Below are 16,590 nucleotides of genomic sequence, written 5' to 3'. Positions count from 1 at the left end.
ACTAGTTGTACTCGCTGCGGTCACGGTGAGGAGGAGGGTATTTCCGATAGCCAGAGTCGTGGAGGACCTTCAGTGTTGGAGGTGTTAATCCATTTTACACTTCATTTTATTACCACTGCCTCGCTGCAAAGTCAGAAATAGCGTTCTAAGGAGACTTCCATATTTCCTCACCTGAAGTCAGTGTCCCTTGCCTTACCTTACCTTAACCAGCTAACACCGGGAAACTGAAGGAGAGACACTTGACAGACTTGAAGAGCTTTGCCCGAGGCGAAACACAGCTCGGCTACAGAGCCAAGTGGAAGCTGGCTGCTGAACCATGGAGGTCTATACAACTTCGAGGAAACTTACTTTGCTGTCGTTGACCTTTCTGTTGGGGCTGTCAGGTCAGTAAAGGGCATTTTGAAATTTGAATTTACCTTTCCTGAAATAGCCTGGGTGTGTTTTTGTGTTTTGTTTTTTCTTATATCCTACACTCCCACATTCAGTTGAGAATAATATCCCTGATTTACGTTACTTGGACATTGGAAATACATTCTCAGCAAGTAGTATTATGTCCAATAGGATTTGGGACACAACTATCCTATATCTTCAATGTTATTGACTGTAGCCTAGTGTATGAAAACACGTTTGGTCATTTTTGTATATTTTGAAACTGTAGACATTCTAGTCTTCAAGTATGTGTGAACTGTATTTTATTACAGAATGGGCTGCAAACATAAATAGCGTTAGAATAGTTCATGACCCAAAAGGAGAAACAAATAATATCTTTCAAGGCTTGCCAGAGGATGAAGAGATGGATTTAAAGCTGAAACACCTGTTTGTTTTTCACAGGCTTTGAAACAAGTGTGTTACACATGATTATGTCTTCCAGGGAAGAATAATCCCTTTTGGCTCAGCAGTCACTCTCTCTAGGGATGTATACTGACATACAGACTGATACAGCCGCTGTATGCCGCCTACTACGCCCCTGCCATCTTTTTTGATTTAGAAGATTAGATTTGAGCTCTAGGCCAATTTTTTGCTGACATAGGAAATCACCAACTAACACTAACCATGTATTACCTGGGCTATAGACTGTATACTCTCAAGAAACATCTTTCTCTGACATGAAAAATGCATGCACGCGCGCGCGCACACACACACACACACACACACACACACACACGTCTTTTTCCGGAGGGCCTTGGGTGCTTGGTTTATAGACAGAAGCCGGTCACGAGACTTGAAATCAGGTGGGAGCCTCTTGATTTGGTCTAGGCTGCCTGAGCCAGTGTGCCTTTGAGCGCTGTTGCCAAAACAATCACATGTGCTGACACGGCCAATCTCAGTCTGGCCTGTTCCGACCTAAGGGAGTGGTCTTGCCTGAAAACAGCTACCTTTTTACCATTTAGACAGCCATGGTAACATTTAAGTTCAGAATGATGCCACTGAGACATTCCATGATGGACCCACCCTGACCTCAGTCCATATCTCCAATAGTGATTCACTCATCTGGAGCTGTTCACACCAGGCAGTGATTCAGTGTTACGATACAACAATGCATTACTACAACAGTAGCTGACCTTGACCTCAGCGTTTGACTCACCATCAGTCCCCTGCAGGTGTGTCCTGAAAACACTGAGTGGTCACTGGTCAAGATGCGGGGAGGAAACGGTCATGAATAGCGGGCCTGTGGTAACAGGAAAGCTGGACACTCCTTGAGTCTCAGTGTTGTATTGCTTTAGAGCAGGAAGTGAGCAACCGTCCCTAACAAACAAGATAAGACCTCATTCGGTCTCTCAGTCAAAAGTGGCGTAACAGAGAATTCTGTTGAACTGTCCAAGTTGAAAGAACCAGTGATCTTCAATTTGACACGAGTAAATGACGATTGTGTGCCGAAAAAATGGTTGTCACTGCAATGAGATCAGAAGGCGTACTGTATAAGTATATAGTTTAGTGTATTACTTTGAAATGCAGTTATGGAGCCTTTTGATATCAGAATCAGAATCACTTTTATTGCCACAGTATGCAAGTTACATACGAGGAATTTGTCTTAAGGTGCGTTCACACCGAGATATTTATTTTTCGCTCTGTCGCTCAAGTCAACCCTTTGGAATCGCTCTGTCGCTCTGTTTAAATCGCTCATCAACAGGCACACGAAATGACGGACATGTGGGGGATATAACGTTACGCAATGTCATGATATTTGTCCACTACGAGCCACCATCATTGTTTACAAGCTAAAGCCTATCAGCGTGCTCCTAATGCGAGCTCCATACCGGTAGGACAGACTTCACTTCATGTCAGCTGTCAGCCTGTCAATGTGGTTTGTTGCCACACAATAAACCAGCGGTTTGTTCCAAACCAGTGTGATCCTTGACTCGCTCTCACACGGCAGCCAATCAGCGTTGAGCGGCGAGCGACTGATGCCAGCGTATTTTCGCTCGAGTTGGGATATTTCATCTCGAGCGACGAGCGAATTTTCTCCCTATCGCTCTGTCTCTGCCGCTCGGACGCCCAGCGATTTTTCTCCCAGGCGAATATACGCTCAATCGCTCGTTTGCATTGACTTTGTATGTAAACTCGACGCCAGCGAAAAACTTTAATAGGTCGGTGTGAACGCACCTTTAGTGTGTGTATGCAGCGTAGCGGTCACATCAATATACAGAGATAAGAAGTAGGAAGATAACTAAAGACAATCACAAAGTTGCAAGTGCAATCAAATCGAGTAAATATATACAATATGTACATGAGTGGTGAAGTGTTCTGTGGATGATAAGTGGATTTACATGAATTTACAGTCTGAGTTAAATAAGAGTTTACATTGAATGTACATGAAATTTACAGGCTAAGTTAAATAGGCATTAAATGGGCAGGGAATTTACATGAATTTACAGTCCCAGTTAGACAGGCATTAAATATAGTTAGACATTCATATGCATGGAGTAAAATAGGGAATTCCCCAGCAAACATCAGGCGTGGGAGCTTTTGGGGTGACTGACTGACAATGTTTGGGATCCTTGTTTCAAGGAAGAGTACATAAAATAAGTAAGCATGGTCGGTGATGCAACTTAACTTGTTACAGAAAAAAATGTATCCAGGACACTGGTCCAATGAATTAGTACTTTTTTTTTATTGCAACACAGATGTTTGGGGTCAGACGCCCTTCCTCAGTGTTGCTCTCTGGCAAAATCTTATCTCATAAGTAAATAGCAATGTACCCAGTGTTGCCCGGGTTACATAGGACACAGCAATACAACTGCGCCTTTTGCTTGGCCGGAATGGATGGTGGTGTCCAGAACTTAGAAGGTTTCCAGGACCATACAACCTGCCCATGACCATCCCTGGATTATACAACACCGCCATGCACATTTTCAGCCCAATCCGTCCTGGGGTGGGGGTGTGGGCGTAAGTGTGAGGTGGTTTCCAGGACTTTCCAGGTGGATCCAGGTCAGGACTTTCCAGGTGGATCCAGGACTGTCCAACCTGCCCATAAGCAAAGTTTCAGCCCAATCCAACCTGAGATGTTGGCATGCATAAAAATACCCACACAGACACGCACACAACGTCAACGTTATTATATAGATCAGGCTGACGCATTGATTGTTTTCAAAGCACTTCAAATTGCAAACTTTTTAACTAAAGCCAGTCAGGGCTTTTTAACTTTTTATAAAGTAATTCGGGTTGAATCGGGCAGGCATTCCCAGAAAATAGTTGAATAGCATAATACTTGAGTTTCCCCTTGAAAATATTGACAACCCTTCTATGCTACTTATTCTGTATCTGCATCAGCATTTTATATGAGTTTGGTGTGTGTGTGTGTGTGTGTGTGTGTGTGTGTGTGTGTGTGTGTGTGTGTGTGTGTGTGTGTGTGTGTGTGTGCGCTGCGTGCGTGCATACCTTTCCATGTGCACAGCTGATAAGCTTGAAGCTAGAAGACCCATATCAAAGCAGCAGTGTATAAGCTTTGCCTTATCTCCAAACCAGCCATCGTACAATGACTCTTCTATTCCAGACACGCCATCTGGCAGAATAACATCTTCATTTGTTTTCCAGGTGGCTCCTACAATGGACTTTACTTATTTAACAAGGTCAATCCATACAGGCTTCAAAGCTCCATTGGGATGGGGGAGAGGAGAGCTGGGCTGCCACCACCCATTTTCTCTGTGGCGTGCGCTCAGTGATTTAGGATCGCAATTAGCAAGTGAGAGCGGTGCAAAAGCCTTATTTTTAGTTGCATGTACTGTATTATTTTAACACAGGGTCAGTCAGGGCAGTGGTTTGTATTATTTTAACACAGGGTCAGTCAGGGCAGTGGTTTGTATTATTTTAACACAGGGTCAGTCAGGGCAGCAGTTTGTATTATTTTAACACAGGGTCAGTCAGGGCAGTGGTTTGTATTATTTTAACACAGGGCCAGTCAGGGCAGCAGTTTGTATTATTTTAACACAGGGTCAGTCAGGGCAGTGGTTTGTATTATTTTAACACAGGGCCAGTCAGGGCAGCGGTTTGTATTATTTTAACACAGCCAGCCAGTCAGGGCAGTGGTTTGTATTATTTTAACACAGGGCCAGTCAGGGCAGCAGTTTGCATTATTTTAACACAGGGCCAGTCAGGGCAGCAGTTTGTATTATTTGAACACAGGGCCAGTCAGGGCAGTGGTTTGTATTATTTTAACACAGGGCCAGTCAGGGCAGCAGTTTGTATTATTTTAACACAGGGCCAGTCAGGGCAGCAGTTTGTATTATTTTAACACAGGGCCAGTCAGGGCAGCAGTTTGTATTATTTTAACACAGGGCCAGTCAGGGCAGCAGTTTGTATTATTTTAACACAGGGCCAGTCAGGGCAGCAGTTTGTATTATTTGAACACAGGGCCAGTCAGGGCAGTGGTTTGTATTATTTTAACACAGGGCCAGTCAGGGCAGCAGTTTGTATTATTTTAACACAGGGCCAGTCGGGGCAGCAGTTTGTATTATTTTAACACAGGGTCAGTCAGGGCAGCAGTTTGTATTATTTTAACACAGGGCCAGTCAGGGCAGCGGTTTGTATTATTTTAACACAGGGCCAGTCAGGGCAGTGGTTTGTATTATTTTAACACAGGGTCAGTCAGGGCAGTGGTTTGTATTATTTTAACACAGGGCCAGTCAGGGCAGCAGTTTGTATTATTTTAACACAGGGCCAGTCAGGGCAGCAGTTTGTATTATTTTAACACAGGGCCAGTCAGGGCAGCAGTTTGTATTATTTTAACACAGGGCCAGTCAGGGCAGTGGTTTGTATTATTTTAACACAGCCAGTCAGGGCAGTGGTTTGTATTATTTTAACACAGGGCCAGTCAGGGCAGCAGTTTGTATTATTTTAACACAGGGCCAGTCAGGGCAGCGGTTTGTATTATTTTAACACAGGGCCAGTCAGGTCAGCGGTTTGTATTATTTTAACACAGGGCCAGTCAGGGCAGTGGTTTGTATTATTTTAACACAGGGTCAGTCAGGGCAGCAGTTTGTATTATTTTAACACAGGGCCAGTCAGGGCAGTGGTTTGTATTATTTTAACACAGCCAGCCAGTCAGGGCAGTGGTTTGTATTATTTTAACACAGGGCCAGTCAGGGCAGCAGTTTGTATTATTTTAACACAGGGCCAGTCAGGGCAGCAGTTTGGATTATTTTAACACAGGGCCAGTCAGGGCAGCAGTTTGGATTATTTTAATACAGGGCCAGTCAGGGCAGCAGTTTGTATTATTTTAACACAGGGCCAGTCAGGGCAGCAGTTTGTATTATTTTAACACAGGGCCAGTCAGAGTCAGGGTAGTGGCATACTGTATTTATATATGACGATATGACAGCACTTGTTTGTTTCCTGTTTTCACTCCCTATTGTTCTGCTGTCAACACTACATCCCAAAGTATATCACACTGTCCCCAAAGATGGCCGAAGGGAGGGGCGTGGAATGCAATTTGCCCAACTTAGAACAACTATGTCCTTATCTCTAATTGCCTATTTCTTAGAATAATACCAAATGCATGTGCGGCAAAGCCCATGTCCGCCTTGAGCCGGATTACAGCCGTCTGAAGCCTGCGGTCCCCTCTATGTGTCCCCAGCAACTGCTGCCATTTTGCTTTGAGGAGGGAGATTGAGGGATTTATTGGTACACACGTAATAATGACATACAAATACAACAGCTGACTTTCCCCCCTCTGGCAAGGCGCTTTGCCGCCCAATCAAGTGTGCCCACACCTCTTGTAATCCCATGTATTTACACCCACTGACACTCTGTGTGAGGCCAAGATGGAAGCAGCTGCAGGTTCAACCTCTCAGTGACGGGGAAAGAGCGAGGTCACTGGGATGGAGATGACATCCCTAGTTCCAAAATGTTAGCAGGGCTTGTTCCTCTTGGTCATTTCATTCTGTTAAATTCCGTCTCTTCCTCATAGTCTTTGAACCGTCCCCCTTTCACTGATGTGTTATCAGCTTAATACTATGCAGTTTATAGCCCTTCATTATCAGGGGTCAGAGTCTTCTCACCAGCTGTGCACACCAGACATGTACAACACTTCAGGCTAGCAGTCATTCTAATACTGCAGATAGAGATAGGACACAAGTCGTAATTATATGACTTTAATTAAAGTCACATTCACAGGATTCATACTCTGATTAGATTACGGAGCACTGTATTAAGTAATATTAAGTACATTTTTTAAAGGCACATACTCAACGTAAGCCTGTGTGCATTACAGGTTTTCACAGACAACATTCACTGAGTTTCAAATTTGTATAGTCACTAGGGCTGTACAGTAGTCTCAGTGCCAGACCTATGAGAGTTCTTACACTGATACACTACTGCATGCTGCAGATCTCTCTCTGGGTCTGCGACATTGCTCGCTCCAAACTGATCGGATTCCTGGCCAGTGATTGGTTGCCCTGGAATCCTGGGGCCACCAATCAATAATGACTTTTTAGCGATCAGGCGCACCCACCCAACCTGACTGTTGACTTTTGAAAATGAACCACTCTCTCTACGGTACAGGTACTACGACCTGTCAGTCATTCAATTGTTCCCGCCTCAAAACAGCAGCGGGGTATGCAGAGTGGCACAGACTCTATTATGAAGTATGCAGAGTGCAGCGATTCAACATCATATTTGAGTCTGGGGAGAGACTACTAGGCTGCAACTAATGATTATTTTCATTATCGATTCATCTGTTGATTATATTCTCGACTAATCGATTAGTCGTTTGGTCTATAGAATGTCGAAAAATGTTGAAACTTTTTCTTCTCTTGTCTTTTGTCCTGACCAACAGTCAATGACACAAAGATATTCTGTTTACTGTCATAGAAGACTAAAGAAACCAGAAAATATTCACTTTTAAGAAGTTGGAACGAGAGAATGTTGTATTTTTCTTATATATATATATATATATATATATATATATATAATAGTTGCAATTAATTTTCTGTCAAACGACTGATCAATTAATCGCCTAATCATTGCAGCTCTAATAGTCACTATTGTTAAGTACTGTATATCCATCGTTCATACACACTCAACACTGGATATCTTGTTAAGTACTGTACAGTATATCCATCGTTCATACACTCTCAACACTGGATATCTTGTTAAGTACTGTACTGTATATCCATCGTTCATACACACTCAACACTGGATATCTTGTTAAGTACTGTACAGTATATCCATCGTTCATACACTCTCAACACTGGATATCTTGTTAAGTACTGTACAGTATATCCATCGTTCAGACACTCTCAACACTGGATATCTTGTTAAGTACTGTACAGTATATCCATCGTTCAGACACTCTCAACACTGCATATCTTGTTAAGTACTGTACAGTATATCCATCGTTCATACACTCTCAACACTGGATATCTTGTTAAGTACTGTACAGTATATCCATCGTTCAGACACTCTCAACACTGCATATCTTGTTAAGTACTGTACAGTATATCCATCGTTCATACACTCTCAACACTGGATATCTTGTTAAGTACTGTACAGTATATCCATCGTTCAGACACTCTCAACACTGGATATCTTGTTAAGTACTGTACAGTATATCCATCGTTCATACACTCTCAACACTGGATATCTTGTTAAGTACTGTACAGTATATCCATCGTTCATACACTCTCAACACTGGATATCTTGTTAAGTACTGTACAGTATATCCATCGTTCATACACTCTCAACACTGGATATCTTGTTAAGTACTGTACAGTATATCCATCGTTCATACACTCTCAACACTGGATATCTTGTTAAGTACTGTACAGTATATCCATCGTTCAGACACTCTCAACACTGGATATCTTGTTAAGTACTGTACAGTATATCCATCGTTCATACGCTCTCAACACTGCATATCTTGTTAAGTACTGTACAGTATATCCATCGTTCATACACTCATAACACTGGATATCTTGTTAAGTACTGTACAGTATATCCATCGTTCAGACACTCTCAACACTGGATATCTTGTTAAGTACTGTACAGTATATCCATCGTTCATACACTCTCAACACTGGATATCTTGTTAAGTACTGTACAGTATATCCATCGTTCATACACTCTCAACACTGGATATCTTGTTAAGTACTGTACAGTATATCCATCGTTCAGACACTCTCAACACTGCATATCTTGTTAAGTACTGTAGTATATCCATCGTTCAGACACTCTCAACACTGGATATCTTGTTAAGTACTGTACAGTATATCCATCGTTCAGACACACTCAACACTGGATATCTTGTTAAGTACTGTACAGTATATCCATCGTTCAGACACTCTCAACACTGGATATCTTGTTAAGTACTGTACAGTATATCCATCGTTCAGACACTCTCAACACTGGATATCTTGTTAAGTACTGTACAGTATATCCATCGTTCAGACACTCTCAACACTGGATATCTTGTTAAGTACTGTACAGTATATCCATCGTTCAGACACTCTCAACACTGGATATCTTGTTAAGTACTGTACAGTATATCCATCGTTCATACACTCTCAACACTGGATATCTTGTTAAGTACTGTACAGTATATCCATCGTTCAGACACTCTCAACACTGCATATCTTGTTAAGTACTGTACAGTATATCCATCGTTCAGACACACTCAACACTGGATATCTTGTTAAGTACTGTACAGTATATCCATCGTTCAGACACTCTCAACACTGGATATCTTGTTAAGTACTGTACAGTATATCCATCGTTCATACACTCTCAACACTGGATATCTTGTTAAGTACTGTACAGTATATCCATCGTTCAGACACTCTCAACACTGGATATCTTGTTAAGTACTGTACAGTATATCCATCGTTCAGACACTCTCAACACTGGATATCTTGTTAAGTACTGTACAGTATATCCATCGTTCAGACACTCTCAACACTGGATATCTTGTTAAGTACTGTACAGTATATCCATCGTTCAGACACACTCAACACTGGATATCTTGTTAAGTACTGTACAGTATATCCATCGTTCATACACTCTCAACACTGGATATCTTGTTAAGTACTGTACAGTATATCCATCGTTCATACACTCTCAACACTGGATATCTTGTTAAGTACTGTACAGTATATCCATCGTTCAGACACACTCAACACTGGATATCTTGTTAAGTACTGTACAGTATATCCATCGTTCAGACACACTCAACACTGGATATCTTGTTAAGTACTGTACAGTATATCCATCGTTCAGACACTCTCAACACTGGATATCTTGTTAAGTACTGTACAGTATATCCATCGTTCAGACACACTCAACACTGGATATCTTGTTAAGTACTGTACAGTATATCCATCGTTCAGACACACTCAACACTGGATATCTTGTTAAGTACTGTACAGTATATCCATCGTTCAGACACTCTCAACACTGGATATCTTGTTAAGTACTGTACAGTATATCCATCGTTCAGACACTCTCAACACTGGATATCTTGTTAAGTACTGTACAGTATATCCATCGTTCAGACACACTCAACACTGGATATCTTGTTAAGTACTGTACAGTATATCCATCGTTCAGACACTCTCAACACTGGATATCTTGTTAAGTACTGTACAGTATATCCATCGTTCAGACACTCTCAACACTGGATATCTTGTTAAGTACTGTACAGTATATCCATCGTTCAGACACTCTCAACACTGGATATCTTGTTAAGTACTGTACAGTATATCCATCGTTCAGACACTCTCAACACTGGATATCTTGTTAAGTACTGTACAGTATATCCATCGTTCATACACTCTCAACACTGGATATCTTGTTAAGTACTGTACAGTATATCCATCGTTCAGACACTCTCAACACTGCATATCTTGTTAAGTACTGTACAGTATATCCATCGTTCAGACACTCTCAACACTGGATATCTTGTTAAGTACTGTACAGTATATCCATCGTTCAGACACACTCAACACTGGATATCTTGTTAAGTACTGTACAGTATATCCATCGTTCAGACACTCTCAACACTGCATATCTTGTTAAGTACTGTACAGTATATCCATCGTTCAGACACTCTCAACACTGGATATCTTGTTAAGTACTGTACAGTATATCCATCGTTCAGACACACTCAACACTGGATATCTTGTTAAGTACTGTACAGTATATCCATCGTTCAGACACACTCAACACTGGATATCTTGTTAAGTACTGTACAGTATATCCATCGTTCAGACACTCTCAACACTGGATATCTTGTTAAGTACTGTACAGTATATCCATCGTTCAGACACTCTCAACACTGGATATCTTGTTAAGTACTGTACAGTATATCCATCGTTCAGACACTCTCAACACTGGATATCTTGTTAAGTACTGTACAGTATATCCATCGTTCATACACTCTCAACACTGGATATCTTGTTAAGTACTGTACAGTATATCCATCGTTCAGACACTCTCAACACTGCATATCTTGTTAAGTACTGTACAGTATATCCATCGTTCATACACTCTCAACACTGCATATCTTGTTAAGTACTGTACAGTATATCCATCGTTCAGACACACTCAACACTGGATATCTTGTTAAGTACTGTACAGTATATCCATCGTTCAGACACTCTCAACACTGGATATCTTGTTAAGTACTGTACAGTATATCCATCGTTCAGACACTCTCAACACTGCATATCTTGTTAAGTACTGTACAGTATATCCATCGTTCAGACACTCTCAACACTGCATATCTTGTTAAGTACTGTACAGTATATCTTGCGGGAGGAAAGTGACATGGGATCAATGGAAACAGTGGGAGCAACACAGCTGTAGTTTATAAGAGTATGGGGAATGCAGGGTGTTGCTTGTCACTATGACCATTAAAATGAATGTTGAATCGTAAGTGGAGGAGGCACATTCAGACAGTCATTACAGAACGCAATATTGCATGAAAATAGGAATTTGTTTATTGTTTTCCCAGTCAAAGTAGGAGCAGTCATTTGATTATTGTGGGCACAGAAAGATATAGGCAGTGAGACCCATTGACCAGCCAGTGTCTTGGTGGCAGTCATGACATGCTGATGTGTGGATGTGTTGGGACGTCCCTTTACTTCCCTGGGCTTTCTGTGACGTCCCATCCCGTCCCTGATGTCCCCGACGGATGAAGGCCTCCTCTCCAGGGTCATGAGAAAGCCACTGGGCCACTTTCCCAACATTTGGCCCTGGCCTGGGGACTCTCTTAAAGGCACAGGCACACGCACTTCCCTCCCTCATCTTTCTCTCCTTCTTCGTTCTCTCTCTCTCTCTCTCTCTCTCTCTCTCTCTCTCTCTCTCTCTCTCCCTCTCCCCATCACCCTTTCTTGAAGAGGAAGCGGGCGGGGCATGGGCAGGCTGGCCGTGCTGTGTATGGACATTCATATTTCTGCCCCCATGAGTGATTGATGCCGGTAAAGACGCCCGCGAGTTCCGATAGAAATCTCTTGTGGACAGTAAAGCATGTGGTTTTGTGTATTGTTTTGCCTATGGGCTACATAAACAGAGTTATTCCCAGCTGATGTTTGCTTCTGGCATTTCACAGTCAAGAATAGTTTCTCTCAACAAGGCATTCTATTCCCAATCTAAATACATGCCAGATGAACTATATTTATAGAAATGTTAGGTTTTTGAAGGGGATGTTTCAAATCATAATAATGGCATGTCCTGCTGAATTGCATACACAATGCAAGACTGCAGTATCATACTCATACCAACACCTAATTTAAGGCCGCCTATGGAGCCAGTATAGCCAGGCTTTGACAATACACTGGCTAATGACTATTTACAGCCAAGGGAGCCACAGGAGGCTTATCAGGTGGCTCCTACGGCCAGTCTGGCTGCTTCGCTGGCTATTCTCCCTGTTCCCTCACACTCATATGTTCTGGCAGGCTGCTGATGTCAACCCCCACCGCCCCTTTCCTATCTCCCTCTGGGCCGGCAGTGTAGCTGCTGACAGAGTGCTTAGCTAATGCTACCTAGCAGCACACAGCTACTACTGCCTTCAAGCACTGCCTATCATAATTACAAGTTGAGCGCACATGCAAGATCCCAAAAAGTGGTAAATACGACCTGGAGTTTTCTATTCTATCATAGCCTACCTGAGATGCTGAGTTGAGACATTTAGGAGGCGGAGAGCATGGAAACTGATGGTAAATGTGTTATATTTTACAACAACTTTTAGCTATTAAGCCATCAATTACATGCACAACACACATTTTCATGTTGCAACCGCATATCCTTATGACCTGTCCTTCAAAATAAAACAAAAGTAAATAAAGCTGTGGACAGACCGGAATTGAGAGCAAAGCAAAGGCTTAGACAAGATAGGTTACATCCATGTTAAATCATTCTTACTTGGAGGTACTTGGGTGGGGGTGGGGGGGTAGAGACTGATGCACTTAGGGACATTGACATAATCCTGCCGTGTATTTGTGTAGCTTGTAATTAGATAAATAAATAAAAAATACATCTTTGCTAGATACTGTATTTATTGTTTCTTCTCTAATTACTTATTTCACACCTCAATTAGCTAGTAGCTACAATTAGCTACAGTAGCTACTGTAAAGAGTCCTGGGGCCTTATCTTGGTACAGGCGATATCCCCTATTTGCCCTTGCGCACCTGTTTGCGTGCCTTAACGATAGCAGTCTGCCTTGCGCAAGTGTCCAGGTGTTATGCCGAGTTTTGCACCCCCGCCCGGCAGCAGCTAAATGCATCCCCACCTCACGGGAGCATATTGTAATGATTTATTGTCAGGCTTGGTGTGGGAAATGTGGATCTAGTCGCGGATAGTTGATGGCCAAGACACACTTGGTAAACTGAAGTCTCGATGAGTAGGAACGCTGTGGAACTTGATAGCTGGGTCTGCAAGGTTCGAAGTTGGGAACGGTTGCAGAGTGTTGTCGCGAGATTAGTTTCGTTTATGAACAACTGCAGAGGACCTGCAGAACCGAACCTTTATAGATCCTGAATATGACATCGCTTTGTGTTATGACATCACCAGCGAGACCATCCGAAAGGCATGATTGAGATACAGCCCCGAAATTTGGTGGGGATGCAATTCTCGGCGGGGATGCGGAAACGTTCACGGCACCTGCTGCAGGCGCAGCCCGTGCCAAATCATCTGCGCCCCCAAAATGCCAGCGCAAATGGGATTTGGGCGGTCTTATGCACCAGAATTATTCACAGGTGTGGCCAGGCAATTACATCAATCAAACCAATCAGATTCCCGTCTCGCAATTGCTGTGTTTGCGCGAGGCTTGCAATATGCTGTAATTCTCTCCATGCGTAATAGAGTGGACTCACTCGTGCGAGGACAGAGAGAGCTTATTGACAGATCGTCTGTGGTGCCAACGACCCTCCGGGTTATGAAGATAAATAGCGTATGTCCATTGTCCAACAAGTTTTCTCAATTCATTTCCCTCTTTGCGATGTGATAAACGTTTCTCAGTGAGTTATAGTTGATTGCCTCACTGAATTATCTGCTAATACCCAATTTTAGCAGCGAAATTTGATGTCCTGGCGTGGCAAGGCTGTGTGTAAGGACATATCCAAAAGGAATTTTACTTTGCACTGCGCTGCGCTGCACGGTGCGCTCCCGGAGCAGCGAGGTATTTGCACGTAAGAGGTCCTTTTCAAAGCTCTTAGCGCAAAGTAATTGCGCACTGCTGATGATAGGATAATGCCATCCCCACATTTTAGCGCTGAAACGCCTGCTTTGGCATGTGGCACGCCTATGCCCAGTATAATTATAACAGGCATGCGCTTGTGCCCGCCCCAAATCTGCATTGCACATGGCGTTAAACGAGCGCAAACGCTAAATTAGCGCTTTTGGGAAGATAGGGCCCGAAGTAGCATAATGTCAATACTTGAAGGAATGAGCATTTTTCGTTGTTTTTTTAGAAGGATGGTTAGTTCAAGAAGGATCCAGGTGTAGCCTGGCTGAAAAGGTGTGTTTTTAGTCTCCGTTGAAAGATAGGCAGTGATTCGGCCGTCCTGACAGAAGGGGGGAGCTCGGTCCACCATTGTGGCACCAGGGGCAAGAAGAGTCGTGACCGGGATGAGTGACTTTTGAGCCCACGTAGCGATGGAGGCACGAGGCGATCTGCAAGGGTGGAGGAGCGGAGGGAGCGATGCCTTTTTAATAAGTGTTACCGTTACATTGAAATAGCCTCAGAATTAGCCCTATTTGACTGAAACAGAATTATGCATTTCATTGTGTAAAAAGGATTACCGTTGTAAGCATGTTTGTCATTGTAGAAGTATCAGACGTGATGTAAGTTACTGTATATAAAAAGAATGGTCTTTTAAGAACACACGCACGTGCACAGACACACACACACACACACACACACACACACACACACACACACACACACACACGTGCGCACACACACAAGTAGGGCATTTTCTTAGACCCGCTCATTATGTCACTTTGATACCTGTGTGTGGAGAAAATCTCTTTTATATGAGCACAATTAATTACAAAGAGCTGATGAAACACAGATCATGGAGTAATTGTGTATGAGGCAGCGGGCAGCCTGGTGTAAAAAGTCATTACGTTCCCACTATTAAGCGGAGGCCTTCAGGGCATCAGAGCTGTATCGGCGTTCTCACCCAGGCAGAGTGAATGAAGAAGAAGTGGCTGTTAGAGAGCCAGTAGGAGGCAGAGTGAATGAAGAAGAAGTGGCTGTTAGAGAGCCAGTAGGAGGCACAAGCTGAGTTGATGCTACTGTGCTCACAGTGCATCACTCAGACACTGGCACTGTCAATATCATCAATTTGTCATATGCACTGCAGAGTAGTTTTATAATGTGTTGTAATTACATGTTTTAGTGTAAACAGCTCTTGGTGGCTTCTAAAGAAAAATTGACCCATCATTTAAAACTTGATCATTCAAAGAGCTGTTTTTGACTTTGAGTGACACACAGACCCCCCCCCCCCCCAGACTGCTTCTTAGCAGCACTTTGACAGGAAGCAGGAAGTAGGTTTTGATGGACAGACACAATTTAGGCCAAGTTCTGACTTCACATATTCACACAGTGCTCCCAGGATCTTCTGGAGAGTGGCGCCGCGTGATCCCAAACATCAATGTAACAGCTGTCTTTTATGGAGGCTGAGGTGAGAGTCTCAAGCCTAAAAGTCCTGTGCCTGCCAGCAGAGACAAATAGCCGCTCTATCAATCTCATTTTTCTCAGAAGCTTGTGTCTGGGATGCCCAGTCCCTGCTGTCATCTCTGCATTCACCCCACTAGCTCCACTCCCTTCCCTCCCTACACTGCAACAAATCCCATCTTAACAAGTCATGTAGCACAGCATTGAGTCTCAACATCTACATTTTCCTCAAGACAAATGACAAAATGTGACAAGGGAGTGGCACAATTCCACTTGTTGTCAATGCAAATTAACTTTCTTGATTCAAGTCATTTTTCTAGATACAATGATTAATGGCCTTGCTGAATTACTTTTTTTAAAGAATTGTTTGTTGACATTAAAGGTCCCATTCCGTGCAAAAGCTGTTTTTACTTGTAAATGCATATATACTGCTGTCAGCCCTCCCTGTAATGAGTGGTCACACGCTCAGAACTGCCACAGTTGGATTTGTCCCTATCCAGCGTCCCCCTGCAGTCTCCTCCAAGCCACACCCCCAAACGCTTCGTTTGCCCAGAGGGGAATTGGGACGTCACTAGCTTCCTCCTGCATACTGCGCGGGTCTCTCTCACACAAGCTACCTGCACCATTTTGTCTATAGCCACAAAATTAACACTTCTAGCTGGAGCAACGCCAACTGTACGTGATCCAGCAACTGCAGAGGTGCATTCGGTAAGTCTAGGCATTTTGAGATGTCCTCTTTAGCATAGTACCGTTAAGTTAACGATAACTCGCAACCTAGCATGCTGGTCCACAGACGCTAATCTGATTGGCCGCTGGGAGCCTGGGGCGGGCTCTCCCTCAGCGGCCAATGGGAACTGTTAGTTCTGAATATATTATAGAAACAGGCCATTCTTGGGAAGCGACGAGATGAGGAAGTGAGAACTCCGTCACAACAAACGGGGTTGCTATATTTTCGACAGATTAATCCAGAATCATGTTTT

At 43.1% G+C, this 16,590-nt stretch overlaps 1 protein-coding gene across 1 annotated transcript in view; it reads left to right on the top strand.

Annotated features, from left to right (window-relative positions):
• The first annotated feature begins 243 nt into the window (after window positions 1–243).
• Window positions 244–16,590, top strand: part of esama (endothelial cell adhesion molecule a) — a 101,172-nt gene continuing 84,825 nt past the window's right edge. Inside the window, exon 1 of the mRNA XM_083640566.1 lies at window positions 244–383. Within this exon, the coding sequence (XP_083496692.1) occupies window positions 317–383 (67 nt within the window). The 5' untranslated portion in view covers window positions 244–316. The remainder of the gene's footprint in view (window positions 384–16,590) is intronic.

This window comes from Poromitra crassiceps (assembly GCF_964638095.1).
Source record: "Poromitra crassiceps genome assembly, chromosome: 1".
In the NCBI taxonomy this organism is placed as follows: domain Eukaryota; kingdom Metazoa; phylum Chordata; class Actinopteri; order Beryciformes; family Melamphaidae; genus Poromitra; species Poromitra crassiceps.
Note: the sequence above shows the minus strand (reverse complement) of the source record. Positions and strands in the feature narration are given on the sequence as shown.